We start from the raw sequence: 21,137 nt of genomic DNA, 5'->3' as shown, positions 1-21,137 counted from the left end.
GGAGCCACAGGTCCATTTCCAGTTTTCTGGTAGTTATTTGGAGATAAGAGTCTCTAGGACTTTCTTGCCTGGGTGGGCTTCCAACTGTAATCCTCAGATCTCTGCCTCCCAATTTGCTAGGATTCCCCGTGTGAGTCCTTCTTTCTTCTGGAAATAACTGGATTTGAACTCTGGGCCTATGGTTTGTTAGGCATCCTTGCCCCCACCTGAACCCTACCCTATCCCTTTTTTGCCTCAGTCAGTTCACCCCACTGCCCCCCACCCCCTAGGGTCTCACAGTTTTGCCTGGGGTTAGTCTGGACTAAGATCTTACCTATAGCCTTCTAAATACCTTGGATTACAGGCTTGGTGCAGAAGGCGTGGTGAGACCCTTTTAAGGCAGGGTCTCACTAACTTTTTGCCTGGATTGGCCTTCAATTGCAATCCTCCTGACCTTTCCCTTTGGAGTAGCTGGGATTACAGGTGTAAGCCACTGTACCAGACCTGCCCATTTGTTTTCAAGGAGATGCTACCATCTTACCCTCTCCATGAACCTCCCTGTTCCTCAGCCCAACTTCACACTGCATTTGCACTAACTGCTCCCTTTGGTTTCCTACTTGCAACTACAGCTCTGCAGCGCAGCCTTCTGGGTGTGCAGCAATCCCTTCTCAGCCTCCTTCAGGGCAGGGAAGGCTGCCCACAGTCTTATCAGGCCAGAGTCTTAAGGTATACAGAGCAAAGCCAAGAGCGCTCAGCCAGGTAGGCGGTGTTACTGATGGGGCTGGGCCACCCTGCCCCGCCCCTCCCAACCTGACCCAAGAGCCAGGTGGGCAGGCATCTGTCCTGCTGGAGGGGAGGTGAAACTCAAAAATCTAGGCCCTTTGTTAGGCTTCAGTGGCTTTAATCCTAGCTACTCAGGAGGCTGAGATCTGAGGATTCCAGTTCAAAGCCAGACGGGGCAGTAAAGTCCACGAGACTCTTATCCCCAGTTAGCCACCAGGAAGCCAAAATGGAGCTGTGGTTCAAGTGGTAGAGTGCCAGCCTTGATTGAAAAAGCTACCCTTAGTCTTAGCACCCAGGCCCTGAGTTCAAGCCCCAGCATTCACCTCCTCCCTCCTCCACATATACACCTAGGGGGAGGAGAGGCTGTCTGGAAGATGGGCCAAGGTGAGGCTCCCTCTCCCAGACAGGCGATGGGGGACAAGCGCGTGTGTGTCCGTCCCTAGTCTAGGGAAGAAAGGCCCTGGCAAGGGGTAGGATACCTAGGTTTGAATTGCCAGATCCCCGCCAGAATTCCCTGGAGCTGGCACCTGAGTGGCTTTAGGCAGCCAGGCAGAGCTGGGCTGAAGAGAAAGGCGCAGGCGGAGTCTGGGGCTGCCTTGCCCGAGAAGACTAATGACCCCAGCACTTGGCGGGAAGGAGGTGGCAGGCAGCAGGGTGGGGAGATCCACCTCCCAGCCCAGTTGCTGGGCCGTGTTTTATTGTGAGCAGAGGAGCAGTGGTGGTGGCCACACCCCAGTATGCTGGTCAGCTCCCCAAGCTGAGCCCCAGCTCACGCTTGGCAGTAAGACTGAACCTCAGACGGTGACTCTCAAGGTCTGTGCTCGCCGTTCCTGGGACTTTCTGGTTTCTCCTGATGTGCAGTGGCAGTTGGTGGGCCATCCAGGGCCTGCCTCCGGATGAGCTCTGCGTAGAGCCCGCCTCTCTTCACGAGTTCTTCATGGGTTCCGGCCTGGAAGACCACAGGAGGGTTACTCCACCAGCAGCAAACTCAGAGCCCTGGGAGGGCTGGCCTTCACCAAGCATTCAGCCCGGGTCACTTCCGCCAGTGCCATTTCTGGGGATCCCGGGAACCCACAGCCCCATGGGAAGGGCACTGGCTGAGGCAGGGCTGGCTCCATTTGGAGAAATGCACTCCTTCCCCTCAGGAGTGGGGAGGCCCTTAGACTTTGCCTCTGACCCTGGGAGCGCCAGTGCTGCTGGACCATCTTAGGGGAGAGAGGATGAACTTGAACCTGGAGAGCCTGGGGCTCATCTGAGGGCAGGAATTCTTGGATGTGTTGAGATGCTGCTTCTAGACATGGTTCCCAATGCCCGGGGCCTGACCAGGCGCTGGCACAGCTCAGCGGCCATCTCCTGATCCACTGCCCATGGCTGAAGCCAATCTCTAACAGGCCCCACCCATGCCATCCCACTTCCGGCTCCCTAGGTCCACACTGACCTCCCAAACCTGGCCCTTGGCCATGACGATGATGTGGTGTGCTGCACGGACAGTGCTGAGCCGATGGGCAATAACCAGCACAGTGCGGCCAGCGCTGGCCCTGTCCAGGGCCTCCTGCACCACCTGCTCTGACTCCGCATCCAGGGCACTGGTGGCCTCGTCCAGGATCAGCACCGTGGGCTGCTTGATGAGGGCACGGGCGATGGCCAGGCGCTGCTTCTGGCCACCAGAAAGGGTTGCACCCCGCTCGCCTGAGAAGGGACAGGGCAGGGTAGTGAGGGAAGGGCACCGAGTCCCTCCTGACTTTCCATCTTGCAGGCTCAGTAGTCTCTGAGTGATCCCAGCAGTGCGGTGCTCATCCTGTCCCTGAGGCCTGGGGGTGGGGGTGGGGGGACACCTGGCACATTTCTCTTCTTATCCCTGTGACAGACTGCACACACACACACACACCAAACCAAATGCACATGGCAATGGCACACAGCAGGCACACACACACACACACACACACACCAAACCAAATGCACATGATATGGCACACAGCAGGCAGGCACACACACACACACACACACACACACACACCCCAAACCAAATGCACATGGCAATGGCACACAGCAGGCACACACACACACACACACACACACACACACACACACACACAGCAGGCACACACACATACACACACACACACAGCAGGCACACACACACACGCACGCACGCACACACGCACACACACGCGCGCGCGCGCACACACACACACACACACACACACACCAAACCAAATGCACATGACATGGCAATGGCACACAGCAGGCCTCTGCACTGGGCGGTCAGCTCCCTTCCCTGTGCCTGCAGCAATGGCTGCCCTGTGGCCCCCCAAACATGGGCTGTGAAATGTAGAAACTTCAGGCAAGGCAGGATTTGAAGCCCAGGGAGGACAGCAAAAGTGATAAGTCACTTGGGAGCCCAAAAGACCTCCAGGGGCAACACGATAATGGCAGGATCACAGGGCAGCGGGGAGGGGCAGTCCCGAGGTGCCCTGATGAACTGGGAGCACACTCAGAGAAAGCGCCATCCATGAGCGCCCCCGGGATCACCCCTACAGGGAGAGTGTGGAGTCCTGCTGGCAAGAGCACAGCTGCATTGGGAACACAGGGATCGCTAGAGCTGGGCCACAGACACTGGCCTCTGCTACCTCTGCTATTTTCTCTCTCTCTCTCTCTTGTTGGTTATGGGGCTTGAACTCTGGGCCTGGGCGCTGTCCCTCAGCTCTTCAGCTCAAGGCTAGCACTTGCTTTACCACTTGAGCCATAGCACCATTTCCAGTTTTTCTGGTGGTTAGTGGGAGATAAAGAATCTCACAGGGGCTGGGAAGGTGGCTCAGTGGTAGAGTGCTTGCCTTGCATGCATGAGGCCCTGGGTTCGATTCCCCAGCACCACATAAGCAGAAAAAGCTGTAAGTGGCACTGTGGCTCAAGTGGTAGAACGCTAGCCTTGATCTGAAGAACTGAGGGACAGTGCTCAGGCCCAGAGTTTCAGGCCCCAGGACTGATCCTCATATCTCAGCCTCCTGAGTAGCTAGAATTACAGGAGTAAGCCACTGACGCCCAGGCCACAGTTATTCTCTTAAGAGGTTCTAGAACATTCTGGAGACAAGATGCTGGGCAGTAAAGCTGACCCCCAATATGGAATGAAGATGTAAGGCTGGGAGCTTCAAGATACACTAGAGGCTGCTGCACATCGCATGTCCCAGGGCCATTCGTGCCTCTCCTGGGAGTCAGGAGACCTGAACAAGACATCACCCCATCATATCAGGGCACCACTCTTCAAGAGCACAAGAACAAGACAGGTAACCTGGGAACTACAAGCGCAAGAAATAACGACAAGCCTCCTCCACTCACTGCGCTGGGGATGCGCAGGCTCTGTGAAGGCTCGTCTGTGCCCAGACTCCTGTCATGTGGAGCCACGTGATCTCTGCCGCTTTGCTGGCCCTTGCCTATCTCGGTAGCCCGTCTGGTTTGCTGTGCCCAGGCCAACATGGGCTAGGACTCCTCTGTCCCCAGAGAGCCATCTCTGTCCATGCCACCACAGTCCTGCTGCCCCGGCTTCACCGAGCCCCAGCGGACGGCTCACTGCCCACAGGATCTCAGCAGACTCAAGCAGGATGCCAGCCCTGAACTTACCCACAATAGTGTTGTAGCCCTCGGGGAAGCTGCTGATGAACTCGTGGGCATTGGCTTCTCGTGCAGCTGCGTACACCTCCTCATCCGACGCACCCACTTTCCCGAAGCGGATGTTCTCCATGATGGTCGTTCCAAACAGGACTGGCTCCTGGGGGGGAGGGAGAACCAAGCTGGAATCCACAGACATTCTGCCTCTACCTCCGAGAGAATGTCAGGGGCTGCCACGGGGATAGACTATTTTGACAGATTCCTTGGGAGATCTAAGGGACAGCCAGAAGTTCAAAGTCTGGTCAAGCAGAGTGGCCAGGCAAGCAGAGGTGCCTTCTACCAAGGGCACAGACTGCTTCCCGAAAGGAGGGGTAAGGTGGAAGGCGTGGGGGCCTCCAGCTCATACCTGGCTGATGAAGCCAACAACCTGGCCCCGGAGCCAGGAGGGGTCGAGGGTGCGTAGGTCATACCCGTCCAGCGTCACCACACCGGCTGTGGGGTCGTAGAAGCGTTCCAGCAGGGAAGCCACTGTGGTCTTTCCTGGAGGGTGGGGGGAGTGAGGAAAGCAGGCAGCCTTGTGCAGGCTGTCCCAGGAGACGGAGCTCTGTGGCAATGACGAACCCTCCCCGACACCCGGCCCCTGGGTCCAGGGAGGTGCAGAGCCTCAGAGACTGGGTTCACTACTCCCAGCCAGGCTCCTAGTGGCTCCCAGAGAATAGTGGGGTGAGGCAGTGCCGGGGCTCCCCTTACCTCCTCCAGATTGGCCCACCAGGGCCACAATCTTGCCAGGGGGCAGTGTCAGGGTGAAGTCCGTGAGCACCTCAAAGCCGGGACGGCAGGGGTAACTGGGAACAGCCAGGAGCCCCAGTTAGCTCAGGCTCCAGGGCCCCTGCTACCCTCCTCCCTCCTCAGAAGCCCCAGGCCGGCCTCCCGCCTTGCCCCTCGCAGTCTAAGCAGCGGGTCCCGGCTCCACTCTGTCCACTCGTGCTCACCTGAAGCTGACGTTCTCAAAGGTGACTGCGCCGCGCAGCTGCGTGCTGGGGATGCAGGAGCCCCCCGACAGAGGGATGCAGGGACTCAGGGCCATGTATTCAAACACACGGGCACCTGCGCTGAGTCCACGTACCACCTGCAGGGGGATCCAGAGCTTGGGTGAGGTGGGAGTTGGGACTCGCAGGAAAGCGCTCTGCTGGGGGCCACACGGGAAGCAGCATGCCTGGTGCTGGCCGCAGCCCTGGGCCTCAGGACCCCTTCCTCTCCCCAGACCTACCCTCACACAAGGGCAGTTCCCACGCAACCCCAGGGGCGGGTAGTCCCAGTCCAGATCAGGGTGTCCCATCTTGTGACCCCCCTACCCCCACTCACCTGCCCAAACAGTACAGAGAGGCTGGCCATGGACCTGCAAGGAAGAGGGGAAAGCATGGTGATGAGAGCCAGAAAGAAGCGGGGAGGCTCCTGTGGCGCAATTGGTTAACTAATACATGGTACTTACAAAAAAGGAGAGGCGAGGACACGGGGTTGTGGGACAAAGGCGGCCCCTCCCGGGGAGCTAGAGCTCTGGGACCCAGGGACACCTCACCGAGGGTCAATGCCCTCCTGGATTGCAGATGGCAGCTGTTTGCCAGCCTACTCTAGACCTGGAGGGGGGGTCCAGGAGGCAATGGGTGAGCAAAGGCCTGGGCCTCAGTGCAGTGTCTACACCATCCTGGTCTATAGTGCGCAGAATGAAGCCAGCTCATGGCACCTCAAGTGCTCGAGGAGGGGCCCCCCGCCTTAGCCTTGACAGATGTCACAGCGCTGTGGCCCCCATGGAAGGTCAGGTCTATGCTGAACTCCTGGGAAAGCAATGACACATCCACATGAAGGTAGAAGAAAAGAAAGTCCTCTCAGCCAGGTATTGGTGGCTTTCCTCCTAGCTAGCCAAGAGATGGGGGTCTGAGGATCATGGCTCGAAGCCAGCCTGGGCAGGAAAGTTCTTGAGACTAATTAACAAGCAAAAAGCTGGAACTGTAGCTCAAGTGGTAGAGCTCCAGCCTTGAGCAAAAAAACAAAGGACAGCACCTAAGCCCCAAGTACACACACTAGTATTGTCACCAAAACAAAGAAAATCTCTAGGAGAAAACAGAAAAGTGCCAGGGGATGACAGGGAACACTGGGGAGACCCCAGAAGAAAATTTCCTGACAGAATTGGCATTTGGGGCCTTGTTGTGCAGGTGTGTGTGTGTGTGTGTGTGTGTGTGTGTGTGTGTGTGTGTGTGCAGGAGATGGGCGTGTTTATCTGTCTAGACTGTGGGTCGCCTCCTTTGTCCCGACAGGGCTGGGGTTGGGGCTGACCAGCTGCTGTGAGCTGAGCGGCAGGATGACTCAATGGCCTGTTAGTCATGGGTCCCCAATGGCCTGGCCGACCTGAGGCAGTCTGAGTGGCACTGTGTGTGCTGGGGACTGTGGAAAGACTGACTCCTCAGCACTGTGGGCAGCAGACTCATTTCTCCCAGTGCCACAATTGGGGGTGGGAGGTACCCCAAAGCCCACAAGGAAGTGGTTCTGGCAGGCTCCAGGGCATGAGTGCTTGCCACAGGGAGGAGTAAGGCCAGGGAGCTATCTGTGCGTGGGGAGGGGACCAGTTTGAGAGGTCTGGAAGCCATTAGGGCCTGGCAAGCGAGCTGGCTGCAACTGAAATCCAAAACGCACATGACTCATCGGTGTGCAATGACCTTGCTCTGAGATACCGCAGGCTGCGTTCCTACCCAGGTGGGGCAAGGTCCTGAATTGTGATGAGGTGGTAGGGCCTCAGCTGCAGTCTGTCCGGGTTCTGTTCTCTCTCTGCCCTGTCTGTCCTTCCCCCGGGATGCCAGTACTGACATACACACCCACAGGTGCCCAGCAGGATCTGATTCTTGTGTCAGCCATCTGGGTGAGGGCCTAAGACAATGCATGCTGGCTCCCAGGGCCCTCCTGCTGCTGTAATGTGATCGTGCGCAAGGCTGTGGGGAGGTGAGGAGTCAGAAAGAAGTGGGGTGGGGCCTAGCGGTCCTCTAGGTCCTCAGGACTAGAAAGATCTTCCTGACTGGAGGTCAGAGCCCAGTCTCATCAGAGAATGGAGTCAGCATGGGCATCACTCCCTACATCAGGGCATCTGGATTCCAAAGCTACCAGGCAACAGTTCCTGAGTCAGAAGAGGGATGAGACTCCTCGGGCCCAGAGAGAATCTGGGAAACGTGGAGCAAAAACAGTGGAGGAGCCAGGCGCTGGTGGCTCATGCCTGTAATCCTAGCTACTCAAGAGGCTGAGATTTGAGGATCACAGTTCAAAGCCAGCTGGGGCAGGAAAGTCTGTGAGACTCTTATCTCCAATAAACCACCAGAAAACCAGAAGTGGTGCTGTGGCTCAAGTGGTAGAACACTAGCCTTGAGCTGAAGAGCTGAGGGACAGCGCCCAGGCCCAGAGTTCAAGGCCCATGACCGACCAAAGAAAAACAACAACAAAAACCCAACAACAACAGTGGAGGATGGCAGTTTGCAGCAGTGGGAATGGGCAGACTGCTTCAAGGAACAGCGTCTGGGCCAAGAAGTGTTTCTTCTGTTTGGGTTAAGAACAGGCTGTCCAACACCTCTTCTTTGGCTAGTTTCAGTTCAAGCAGGCCAGTAATAAGCTTGATGCTGAATGATTCTATAAGAAATGGCCACCAGCCAGGGGCTGGTGGCTCACGCCTGTCATCCTAGCTATTCAGGAGGCTGAGATCTGAGGATCACGGCTCAAAGCCAGCCTGGGCAGGAAACTCCATGAGACTCTCCAATAAGCCATTAGAAAACCGGAAGTGGCGCTGTGGCTCAAGTGGTAGCGCACTGGCCTTGAGCTGAAGAGCTGAGGGATAGTGCCCAAGCCCAGAGTTCAAGCCCCACAACTGACAAAAAAAAAAAGAAAGGAAAAAAGAAATGGACATCGAGTATTGGTTACTCATGCCTGTAGTCCTATACTCAGGAGGCTGAGACCTGAGGATCAAAGTTTGAATCCAACATTAGCAGGAAACTCCATGAGATTTATTTCCAAATAACCAGTAAAAAGCTGGAAATGGAGGTGTGGCTCAAGTGGTAGAGGGCTAGCCTTGAACTAAAAAGCTAAGGGGGGGCAGGGCTGGGAATGTGTCAAAAAAAAAAAGTTATGGGACATTGCCTAGGCCTTGGGATTAAGCCCCAGTCCCAGCAACAAAACAAAAACAAAAAAACAAACCAACAAAAAACAGAGGCTGGGAATGTGGCTTGGTGATATGGTGCTTGCCTAGCATGCATGAAGCCCTGGGTTCATTCCTTGGTACTGCATAAACAGAAAAAGCTGAAAGTGTCCCTGTGGCTCAAGTGGTAGAGCGTTAGCCTTGAGCAAAAGAAGCTCAGGGAAGGCTGGGAAGGCTCAGTGGTGGAGTGCTTGCCTTGCATGCATGAGGCCCTGGGTTCAATTCCTCAGCACCACAGCAGAAAAGGCTGGAAGTGGAGCTGTGGCTCAAGTGGTAGAGTGCTAGCCTTGAGCTGAAGAGCTGAGGGACAGTGCCCAGGTCCCAGGACTGGCGGGGGGCGGGGGGGAGGGATAGGGGGGGGATATACAATTGTGGCAAGATAAGATTCTGAGCAAGGATGGGGCACCACTAGAATCAGGAGTGTCAGCACCGAGGAAGGCCAGCGGGCAAAGGGAAGAGCCATGGGGTGGATGGGGTTATCAATTTTCTTGCTGTGACTGGTGGTAACAGGTCTTTACTCTTTAATTATTTATTATAGCATAGTCACTCTTTAATTATTTATCCTAACATATATTTATGTACTTTTCATACTTGCTATGTGTGGGGAAACGCAAAGAGGAGCACGGCAGTAGGTACCACTCACCCTGGGCTGGGGAGGCGAAGGACGGGAGGCCTGCTGGGAAGAGGCGGCTGATGGACAATGGCCTGGCCAAGGCAGACAGGGCGGGCCCGGTCAAGCATATGACAGGTAGAGGAGAGGCACACCCTTAGAAATCCTATGAAGGGCCAGTTGGCTCGCAATCCTAGCTACTCAGGAGGCTGAGATCTGAGGATCTCAGTTTAAAGCCCTGTTGGGTCAGAAATGTCTCCAACAAACCAGTAAAAAGCCAAAACAAGAGTTTTGACTTAACTGGTAAAGTGCTCACTTTGAATGTTAAAGGCAAGCAAGAGCTTAAGGCCTTGAATTCAAGCCCCAATATCAACCTCCTCCCGAAAAACAAAAAACAACGAAACAAAGTTGCAGCATGCTAACCTGGAGGAGCCTGGAATACTGGACACATATGGACAATGCTGCATGACTGCAGAGGAGCAGTAGTGCTATGGGGGCGGGGGAGGTATGCAGTCTCCCTTACAGAGAATGACAGTGTTGGGCAACAGGTGCTGGTACTGGGTGCAGGGCCCTGCATTGTGCTTGACCCGACTGAGTGTGCCCTCAGGAATGCACACAGCAAGCCGGGCGCTGGTGGCTCATGCCTGTAATCCTAGCTACTCAGGAAGCTGAGATCTGAGAATTGAGGTTCAAAGCTGGCCAAGGCAGGAAAGTCTGTGAGACTCTTATCTAATTAACCACCAGAAAACCAGAAGTAGCACTGTGGCTCAAAATGGTAGAGTCCTAGCCTTGATCAGAAGAACTCAGGGACAGTGCCCAAGCCCTGGGTTCAAGCCCCATGACCAACAAAAACAAAAAAAGACCAAAAAGAAAGGAAAAGAAAAGGAAAGGAAAGGAAAGGAAAGTGGGGGCTGGGAAGGTGGCTTAGTGGTAGAGTGCTTGCCTTGCATGCATGAGGCCTGGGTTTGATTCCTCAGCACCACATAAGCAGAAAGAGCCAGAAGTGGTGCTGTGGCTCAAGTGGTAGAGCGCTTGCCTTGAGCTGAAGAGCTGAGGTGAGGGTACAGTGCCTAGGCCCAGAGTTCAAGCTCCACAACCAACCCCCCCAAAAAAAGGGGGGGGCTGGGAAGGTGGCTCAGTGGTAGAGCGCTTGCCTTGCATGCCTGAGGCCCTGGGTTCGATTCCTCAACACCACATAAGCAAAAAGGAAAAAGAAAGCCGGAAGTGGCGCTGTGGCTCAAGTGGTAGAGTGCCAGCCTTGAGCTGAAGAGCTGAGGGACAGCGCCCAGGCCCAGAGTTCAGGCCCCATGACTGGACCAAAAAAAAAAAAAAAGAATAAAAAGAAATTTGCACACTGTTCATTGTACATTATGTGTATTTGACAATTGTTTTCAAAGCTTGCCAGCCGGTTATCGGCTTACACCTATAATCCTAGCCACCAGGGGCTGAGATCTGAGAATTGAGGTTTGAAGCCAGCCTGAAGAGAAAAGTCTATGAGAGGCTGGGAGTGTGGCTCAGTGGTAGAGTGATTGCCTAGTATGCATGAAGCCCTGGGTTTCTATTCCTCAGTACCACATAAAGAGAAAAAGCTAAAAGTGGTGCGTGGCTCAAGTGGTAGAGTGCTAACCTTGAGCCAGAGAGGCTCAGGGACAGTGGCGAAAGAAAGAAAGAAAGAAAGAAAGAAAGAAGGAAAGAAAGAAAGAAGGAAAGAAAGAAAGAAAGAAAGAAAGAAAGAAAGAAGGAAAGAAAGAAAGAAGGAAAGAAAGAAAGAAAGAAAGAAAGAAAGAAAGGTCCATGAGATTCTTTCTAGTTAACCAGCAAAAATCCACAAGTACAAGTGTGGCTCAAGTGGTAGAGTGCCAGCCTTGAGAGAAAAAGCCAAGTAAGCTGGGTGCTGGTAACTCACGCCTGTAATCCTAGCTACTCATGAGGCTGAGATCTGAGAATTGTGGTTCAAAGCCAGCCTGCATAGGAAAGTCCATGAGACTCTTATCTCCAATTAGCCACCAGAAAACCGGAAGTAGAGCTGTGGTTCAAAGTGGCAGAATGCTAGCCTTTAGCAACAGAGCTCAGGGACAGTACCCAGCCATGAGTTCAAGCCCCATGGCTGACAAAACAAAAAAACAAAAAACAAAACAAAACAATAACAAACAGCCTGAGATCAGGCTTTAGTATTGGTGTGTGTATGTGCGTGTGTGTGCGTGTGTGTGTGTGCATGTGCGCGCGCACTAGCGCAGAGCTTTTCATAGACACTTGTGAGTTGCCTGGGAAGCCAACAATGCTAGATACATTTCATTTTTTTTTTGGGTCCGGTCGTGGGGCCTGAACTCTGGGCCTGGGCGCTGTCCCTCAGCTCTTCAGCTCAAGGTGAGCGCTCTACCACTTGAGCCACAACGCCACTTCCGGCTTTTTTCTTTTTGCTTATGTGGTGCTCAGGAATCGAACCCAGGGCCTCAGGCATGCAAGGCAAGCGCTCTACCACTGAGCCACCTTCCCAGCCCTGCCAGACACATTTCTAAGTGGGGACTCAGAGCACATCAGCCTGCTCTTGAGGAAAGCTGAGGCTCTCAAGCTGGGCAGGTCCAGTCAGTGGTTATGCAGAGCATGCTGGCACCCTGGGCTGGCAGCGCTCTGCACAGTGGCAGAGGGCACCATCGGAATGGAAAGGACCCCACTCACCTCTGCACAGTCTGGGAGGCCACCAGGAAGGACATAAGGTCTCCCCCTGTCAGCTGCTGTCCAGCCACGAGAGAGCCCCCAATGAACAGCGTGCCTAGGACCATGCCTGTGTGGGGAGAGGACGGGAAAGATGAGCAATGAGCTCAGTGCATTAGTCCCGAATCCACATCCTCTTCTGCCAGGAGCTAAGTGGAACCCAGTAATGTCTCCCCACAAACTGTTCTGGGGTAATGGTGGTGCTCAGTACTTTCCTGTTACCCGCAGGCATGAGCAGCCAGGGATCCTGGCAAATAAAGGTGATGGTCAATATGGAGAGGTGTTCTCACCTATCTTTGCTCCTCCTGAGCCATGCCTGCCCCCTAGGGGTACAGGGAGAGAGGGCTCGCTCACTCACAGTTGAACGCAATGTTGGAAAGCCCTTGGAACGCGGCGATGCCCCTGCCCAGCTCCTCTGCTTTGCAGCGGCAGTCCTCCAGCTCAGCTCCATAGCGTCTGGGGACAAGGGCCAGGTCAGGCACTCAGGAAGCAGATGGGTTGGGGTGCAGGGCAGGGAGGGGGGCTGGGGGGAATGCTGGGAGAGGATACTGCTCTGTGTTCCACCCCTGCAGAACTCACTCCTCTTCCCGTTGCTCCATGGCGAATGCCCGCACAGTCCGAACGTTGCCCAGAGCCTCATCTGCTACACCCGTGGCCCTGGCAATCTGCATGGAGGCCAGGAAACAGGCAGTGATGGAGGGAAGGCCAGAGAGGTTAGGGGGCAGGCAGGGGAGATGACCTGGAATTCCTGTACCTGCTCCTGACACTGGCGAGACAATTTGCGGAGACTGGAGCCCATCAGAGTGCCGACTCCCATCAGGACAGGTGTTGTGATGGCCAGCAGCAGTGTGAGGCGTGGGGACAGCATGGACAGGGACACCAGGCAGCCGGCCACCTGGGTGCAGCTACGAAGCCCCTGGGCGGTGGGAGGAGGGCAGGGGGCTACTGAACACAGTCACGGTGACATGGCCCATTACCAAGGGTGGACTGGCTACAGATTTGCACAAACAAGGCTCAGGCTAAGAGATGGTCACTGGTCACCAAACAGAACCCTTTTGTGGACAGCTAGGTTCTGACCAGGAGGTATTATGGGATGGGAACATCCATGTACCATACGTTCTTTCCTGTAAACAGATTCCAGTTTGCTTCTTTCTGTTCTAGAAACTACACTAAGAGAACCTAGGGAGATACCACTGCTGGCTGACACGGGCGGTGTCTGGCTAACCCAGTGGCCATCAGTGATGGTGGGGGCAGCCAGGGGAGGGCACCAGTACGCAGAAACGAGCTGTCATGCCAGCTCAGGGCTGGCAGGGGTGAGCACTCGGGGACAGGACTGACTCTAGGCTGAGCCCTTGGGGAACGCAATCTAAGGAAGGTCGGATATCACAACCTGGAGAGCAAGCTTTTCTGGCCTTCCTCCACGGATGTCACGTTTCCTCAGGTTCTGCCTCTACTCTGGACCCCACAGCAGGGCTGGGGCTGGCCTGGTGTGTCTGCATGGGGGGTGGGGGGCTGTATTCAGGAGGGGGCCTGGACCACTGACCTGGGAGATGACCAGCTTGAAGGATGACTTAAACTCCTGAACATCAGTGGTCAGACGGCTCACCAGCTGCCCTGTCTTTTTGGCATCAAAGAAAGCAATGTCTTGTCTGGTGATGAGAGATGGGGCAGCAGGTGTGTGTGTGGGGGGGAGAGAGACATTACCTCAGGATGTGGCCCACCCCCAGAGCCTCCCTTAGACCCCTTAGGGGCCTTAGTCACCCCAACCCTGTACCCGGCTGCTGGCAGTACCGGAGCAGATTGTTGAACAAGGCCTTCCGCATGTCCACAGCCATGCGCTCGCCGATGTGAGACAGCAGTACCAGGTACCCGAAGGTCAGCAGTCCCTGTGAGAGGCAGGTGGGTTTAGGGGTTCCCCAGGAAGGCCTCTCTGTGCCCAGGCCCTCCTACCCTGCTGCTGTACCTGGATGCCATAGAGGAGGAGCAGGTGGGCGCTGACACTCCGGGACTCAGACATGAAGCTCCCCATGTGTTCCCTCGTGTACTTGGCCACGATCTCTACCAGCTGGCCCAGGAGCAAGGGGATCTGCACATTCACCAGGGCCGCGCCCAACGCCAGCTGAGACAGGGCAGGGCAGGGGGGATAGATGCTTGGAGGGTGGGGAGGGGGTGCTATCTTCCCCCTCCCTAGCTGAGTCTTGTGTTGTCCACACTGTGGCTGCTCGTGGGGACTTCTCTGAGAGCTAAGGCCCAGGCTCCTTGCCCTGCCCTGCTCCCAGTATCCCATAAACCCAGCCCCCTCTGCACCGTTCCTCTTTAGTACCCTGAGTCCCAGGGCCCCAGGACACAGCAGCAAGATGTCCCTGGGCAGTCCAGGCTGGGGGCAGGGTCTTCCTGTTTGTAGTATGGAGGAAGGAGAAAAGCCTCACCACAATGGCTGCCCCCAGGAGCAGCAGGTGGGGTCGCAGAAAGTGCCAGAAGAGCTTCCAGTTAAATCGAGACTCTACCACACAGGGTGGAGAGCAGGCAGGGGGGGCCTCTTCTGCCTTACACAGTGCCACAAGGCAGAGGTGGGGACCCTTACATAGCACCGCAGGGCCCAGCAGCGCCCCCCCAACCCAGCACCAGGCCGACGGGCTCCGGCTGGGAGCTGGCGAGGCTCGAGGGAGGTAGGCCCGGAGCTGTGACCGAAGCTGGGCTATGGCTCTGAGGAGGGATGAGCTGAGGTGACCATCTGGGGACCTGCAAGGAGAAAAGGACAAAGACAGTGTAGCCCCAGACGTCCCTCAACTGACCAACAAACCCCTTGAGCTGCTCCTCTGGAAGCAGAGTTTTCTCTTCATCCACGCCCTCTTCTCCACCTCTCTCCAAGCTGGAGTTGTTTGCTCTTCTTTTTTTTTTTTTTTTTCTGTCGGTCGTAGGGCTTGAACTCTGGGCCTGGGCATTGTACCTCAGCTCTTCAGCTCAAGGCGAGTGCTCTACCACTTGAGCTACAGCGCCACTTCCGGTTTTCTGGTGGTTTATTGGAGATAGGAGTCTCATGGTCTCTCCTGCCCGGGCTGGCTTTGAACCGCGATCCTCAGATCTCAGCCTCCTGAGTAGCTAGGATTACAGGTGTGAGCCACCAGCGCCCGGCTTGCTCTTGTTTTTTTTTTTTTTTTGGTCCGTTGTAGGGTTTGAACTCAGCCTGGGTGCTGTCCCTCAGCTCGTCAGCTCAAGGCTAGTGCTCTACCACTTGAGTCACAACACCACTTCCGGCTTTTTTTCTGCTTATGTGGTGCTGAGGAATCGAACTCAGGGTCTCATGCATGCAAGGCAAGCACTCTACCACTGAGCCACCTTCCCAGCCCCACCAGCCCTCTTTTTCTTTTTTGAAACAATATCTTAGAATGTTTTCCTGGACTGGGAATGTAGCTTAGTGGTAGAGTGCTTGCCTAGTACACACAAAACCCTGGGTTCGATTCCTCAGTACCATATACACAGAAAAATTCAGAAGTGGAACTGTATCTTAAGTGGTAAAGTGCTAACCTTGAGCAAAAGAAGCTCAGAGACAGTGCCCAGGCCCTGAGTTCAAGCCCCAGGACCAGCAAGAAAAAAAAAAAGTTTTCCTGTGTAGCCAGCCTTCAGCTCCTGGGCTCAGGCCAGGCTCTGCCTCCTCCTCCCAAGAAGCTAGGACTGTATAGCACAACTGAAACTATTGCATGCTGCCACATCTCGCTTCAAGGCTGCTCTCTTAAGCAACTTCAAATTCTATAATGAAAGCACACATGCAAAGTAGCTATGGAATTTGACTCTGAGCACCAAATATAATCTTCAAAGTGTTCTCTACCCTCTCTGCACAATCTCCAAGCGAGCCCCTGCCAGCACCAGCCAGAGGCCCCGCTTAACCTCCCAAGACACCAAGTCTGGTCAGCGCTGGTTTCCAGGTCCTGTTTTTCACAATCCTGGCTTACCAGGGCTGGTGGGCAGATGAGATGACAGCCACCAGTCCAGGACACTCTTCTGATAGACAGGGACCCAGAAGTCCTAGGTGCCTAAGGCTCAGAGGTAAGCTGAGAAGTGAGCTCCCGTTCTATGCCTCCAGGACACGGGATCACAGTGACAAGGCAGACACAGTTCAGTGCTGAGCTCACCACCTTGGACTCCCAACCCCCCACCCCCAGGAGATGCCCTGATTCTCACTTGATAGTACAAAATGTATGCAAAATTGAAATCTGATATAATTTGTCCTCAGGCAACAGAAATGGAATGAGAGGAGCTCTTGATGTCTAGTTCCAGGAATCAGACTCATTCTACTCTGCCTGGTTCCACTTTGCAAAAACATACTGCCGTATGCCCAAGGCTATATGCAAAGGTCCAGGTCAGCAGGTGACCAAAGGTCTCTGACTTACTCTACCTCATCACCCTACCTCCCCATCCTGGGCCTAGACTGCTGTGTGCAGCAATGCATGGAGGAAAAGAGCCACATGCTCTCCCTCCACCAGAGGATGGAGAAAACACAAAACAACTACAAAGGGGGTTGGGAAGGTGGCTCAGTGGTAGAGCGCTTGCCTTGCATGCATGAAGACCTGGGTTCGATTCCTCAATACCACATCAACAGAAAAAGTCGAAGTGGCACTGTGGCTCAAGTGGTAGAGCGCTTGCCTTGAGCACAGAGAGGCTCAAGGACAGTGCCCAGGCCCTGAGATCAAGGCCCAGGACAGGCCAACAAACAAACAAAACAAAACAAACAAATAAAAAGCCTACAAAGGTCTTAAGATGCGTGCTCATGGCTCATGCCTATAATCCTAGCTATTAAGGAGGCTGAGATCTGAGGATCTCAGTGCAAAGCTAGCCCAGGTAGGAAAGTCTGTGAGATTCTTATCTCCAAAAAACCACCAAAAATGCTGGAATTAAAGGTGTGCCTGAAGTGGTAGAGCACTAGCCTTGAGTGAAAAGCTGAGACAGCATCTAGGCCCTGAGTTCAAGCCCCAGTACAGGTGAACACACACACACAAATCCAAAGGACTTATCTTGTTACCTTGTTTAGGCCAAGCCCTCTGGTACCTTTAGGGGCCATATCTATAAAATGTAATGTATATTCAACTGTTCAAAACATCTGTAAACCTACTGTGTGCAGGTGCTGAGAGTATGAAGATAAAGACAAGCAAAGTAACTACTAGACAGGTGGCCCCATAGTCAGGCACAGGAAACTGGAGCCACACTGAGAACATAGAGCGGGTAATGCTGTCCATCAGAGGCACAGATGAGACTGCATAAACACAAGTTGGCCAGTATAGGTAGCTGTAGGGAAAATACAGGAAAGCTCAAGGCAGAGGGGAAGCAGGTGGGTGTCTGCAGGAAGAAAGGATGAGAAGTTTCATCAATGTGGCAGAGGACATTCACACCGAAGAAAGTCACGGACTTGAGAGGCTCAGTCATTCCAGTTTCTACAAGGCATCTGGGCTTCAGATGGCAATGAAGAGTGCTGTCCAAGCCCACTTGTGGTTTTTTTTAGGCTAGGGTAGAACATAATCAAATTTGCATTTTTAAGATCATAGCAGAGGGAACAGTACCGGTGGCTTACACCTGTAATCCTAGCTACTCAGGAGGCTGAGATCTGAGGATCCGGTTCAAAGCCAGTCTAGGCAGGAACATCCCCTGAGACTCTTATCACCAACTAATCACCAGAAAACTGGAAGTGGCACTGCGGCTCAAGTGGTAGAGTGTTAGCCTTGAGCTGAAGAGCTGAGGGACACGGCTCAGACCCAGAGTTCAAGCCCTACAACCAACAAAAAAGAAAAAAAAAATCATAGTAGAGGGAAGTGAGACAGAACTGGCTAGAGAGAGGCTAGTTAGAAGCAAAAGTTATCTGGCTGAAGAGGACTTGATGGGATACTCAAAGACCCAAGAGACTAATAATAGGGAAAGGCTCAGAAGTCAGACGTGGTGGTACATGTTTGTAGCACTAACACTTTGGAGGCTGAGGCAGGAGGATCATGAATTTCAGGCTTGTCTGAGCTACATAGAGACCCTGTTTCAAACAAAACAAAACAAAAATAACAATGAAAAAGACTATAGTGAGGGTTTTTTTTTTCCTTCACCATCATAATTTTTCATTTTCCCAGACTTTTTTTTTTCCTTTTTTCTTTTTTGTTGGTTGTGGGGGCTTGAACTCTGAACCTGGGTGGTGCCGTCCCTCAGCTCTTCAGCTCAAGGCAAGTGCTCTACCACTTGAGCCACAGTGCCACTTCCAGTTTGGAGATAAGCGTCTCACAGACTTTCCTGCCCTAGCTGGCTTTGAACTGCAATCCTCAAATCTCAGCCTCCGGAGTAGCTAGGATTACAGGCGTGAGCCACCAGCACCTAGCTCCAGATTATTCTAATTAGACTATCTCCTCCTTTCTCCACTTCAAGGAGGCCTGTACTTCTCGCCATATAGATGGACATGATACTTTCCCAGTGCCCATTCCACCTGCCTAGTCTGTTTTGTTTGCCAGTATTTTCTAATGTCTATCCTAAGTTTTAGACAAAGAAACTTACTCTCTCCCTTTCTTATTTATTCCATTAGCTTTCTCAAAGAGCAGGAAGCAAAATTTTATACTCCAGTATTTAGTAGAGCTCTTGGACATAATAGATGTTGGGCAGACATTTGTTTGATTTCATCGGAGATGTGGAATAGTGTGATCTGAAAACTGTAATGTTTACAAACATCCATATTTACTGTGAATGTCATTTTACATTGCAAACTACTTAAAATGGAAACGTTATACAAAATACTTTCCCTATTTTTTAAGTATTATTATTATTATTTTTGCCAGTCCTGGGGCTTGAACTCAGGTCCTGAACACTGTCCCTGAGCTTCTTTTGTTCAAGGCTAGTACTCCAACTCTTGAGCCACAGTGTCGCTTCTGGCTTTTTCTGTTTATGTGGAATCGAACCCAGGGCTTCATGCATGCTAGGCAAGCACTCTACCACTAAGCTACATTCCCAGCCTGAACATTTTTTTTTTTTTGGTATTTACTTTTAAATGGTCACCACCTACTAAATTTACTTCATGATCTACCAAAAAACACTAACGAATGCACATATATTCGAATAATATTTGATGACTTTTCCTGAGTCTCTCTTTGGTTTAAATAATATCAACACTCTTCTTTCCTTAAGACTGTTCTCAAACCATTTAATAATTTACTGTGGCCAATGTCCAACTTCTCTCTCTCATCTTCTCCAAACTAAGACTCTAAAAAGGGCTTGAGGATTGCCAACAACCGGTGGACGACTTCCCAGCACCAGTACTTCCAGACACAGCTCGCCCCAGATCTTTCTCTCCCTCCATCAATAGGATGGGGCAGCCTTTCCAAAGGCGGCTTGAGTCACCCGCCCTTGGCGATCTTCCTGTCCTGCCCTCAGGTTGTTCACTGCTAGATTAGAAGAGCATCAGTCCCTTCTCACAAAGATCTAGTTTCACATTCAAGATTTAGTTTCCGGATCCTTGCTTGTTTCCCACTCATCCCTTTCTGGATAGAACGAGTTACAGAACTGGATCCCAGCTGACAGGCTCAAGCTCAAATGGCTCATTTTGACTCTTGGAAGCACTATCAATATTAAATGTCTCTGACTCTAAAAAACAATGTTGGTTCAACTCTCCAGATCAATTTCCAGAGGACGGATGGAGGCCGGGAACGGCGCCCCCTGGCGGACAATGGCGAACGGGGCGTGGCCTCTGACCTCGAGTCGGCTGAGTTCAGCTGTGACTCACGTATGCAAATGTGACGACTCTCCGGCTGACACCAGCACCTCCCATAAATAATTGAGGTCAGCTGGCCAGGGAGTGACATTCCACCCCGGCCGAACTGGCCTACAGCTCCCAGAAGGCCTCGCGCAAGCCCGGAACTCCATCTCCCAGCGGACCCCGCGCCCCGCCGGGCTGCTCAATGGCCCATGCTCCGAGTAGCTATCACTTTTTACCTGGCGGCCGAAAATGTCTGGAAGCGGAGGGATAGCGGCGACCTGCCTCGGGCAGGGCCGCTCCGTATCGCAACCCGAAATAGATGCACCAACATGTTGGGGCAGGAAGACGGGAGCAGCCGGCAACGACAATTTCACCCTCATCCCACCTAAGGCTCCATGCTGGCTAGGTCCTCCATCCCGACAACACCCTCGCGCCTTGGTGGTGATTGGTGGAAAGACACATCAATCTCATAGCAGGCGGTGGTTGGAGAAAACGCTGTCCGCCCGTCCCCTTCTTCCTGCACTGTGATTGGAGGGAATTTCCGCCTCTCCCCGCCCCGACCTGTGGGCGGGGCCGAGCAGGAAGCGGCTCAGTGACGTTCGGCTGCTGTGCCCAGCTCACACTCCCACACGGCTGGGCCGCGGGGACGCGTCAGCTGTTGACCTCGGGCTGTTTTCCTGATGTTCCTCACGCCCACTAGGTGTACGGGGCTCTCCCGAGGGTGTAGAGCAAAAATCCACCGAGGAGCCGGGCGCCCCGGCCTCACACCTGCAATCTTAGCTCCTCGGGAGATGAGCGCTGAGGATGGTGGTTCGAAGCCCGCCTGGACAGGGAAGTCCTCGACACTCATCCCCAGTTAACCTCGAACATCTGGAAGTGGAGCTGTGGCTCAAGTGACAGAGCTCCAACCTTGAATTAAAAAAAGCCCAGGGACAACGCCCAGGCCCCGAGTTCAAAACCGCAGGACTGGCGCCACACCCCACAGGGCCTGGGAACGTCCCCAAACCAAACCAAAGCATAAAGCATGTGATTTACCAGCACTTCCCCTTCCGGCCTGACAGAACTCCGGGGGCTGCTGTGTGTGTGGAACCCTCTGGTCGTTCTAATCTGGATTCCCTAATGAATTTTTTCTTTGTCAGTCGTGGGGCTTGAACTCTGGACCTGGGCGCTGTCCCTCAGCTCTTCAGCTCAAGGCTAGCGCTCTACCACTGGAGCCACAGCGCCACTTCCGGTTTTCTGGTAGTTTATGCGCCACTTCCGGTTTTCTGGTAGTTTATTGGAGATGAGAGTCTCCGGGGATGTTCCTGTCCCGGCTACCTTTAACTGCGATCCTCAGATCTCAATCTCCTGTGTAGCTAGGATTTCAGGCGCGAGCCACCGATGCCCGGCTTCCTACTACTGAATTTTTGAGAACAGAAAGGCTGAAATTTCTCAAGGTGCAACCTCAGATCTATCTCTGATAGGACTCCCTTCCTTAGCCTGTCTGTCAGACTTGTCTA

The 21,137-nt window shown here is 53.6% G+C and overlaps 1 protein-coding gene across 1 annotated transcript; it reads right to left on the bottom strand.

The window, feature by feature from the left end:
- Window positions 1–1,387: 1,387 nt before the first annotated feature.
- On the bottom strand, window positions 1,388–20,157 carry Abcb8 (ATP binding cassette subfamily B member 8). Its single transcript, XM_069997078.1, has 16 exons — window positions 19,875–20,157; window positions 14,354–14,666; window positions 13,888–14,043; window positions 13,716–13,810; window positions 13,468–13,573; window positions 12,679–12,840; window positions 12,504–12,589; window positions 12,283–12,380; window positions 11,889–11,994; window positions 5,734–5,767; window positions 5,361–5,497; window positions 5,119–5,213; window positions 4,775–4,908; window positions 4,381–4,528; window positions 2,201–2,451; window positions 1,388–1,711 (listed from the first exon to the last, which is right to left on the bottom strand). Exons 1-16 carry the CDS (start codon window positions 19,967–19,969, stop codon window positions 1,571–1,573), a joined length of 2,157 nt encoding a protein of 718 aa, XP_069853179.1. The 5' UTR covers window positions 19,970–20,157; the 3' UTR covers window positions 1,388–1,570.
- Between the last annotated feature and the right edge of the window lie 980 nt (window positions 20,158–21,137).

Source organism: Dipodomys merriami, unplaced genomic scaffold (assembly GCF_024711535.1).
Source record: "Dipodomys merriami isolate MVZ:Mamm:240054 unplaced genomic scaffold, mDipMer1.0.p SCAF_5, whole genome shotgun sequence".
Classification (NCBI taxonomy): domain Eukaryota; kingdom Metazoa; phylum Chordata; class Mammalia; order Rodentia; family Heteromyidae; genus Dipodomys; species Dipodomys merriami.
This window is presented reverse-complemented; position numbering and strand designations above follow the sequence as displayed.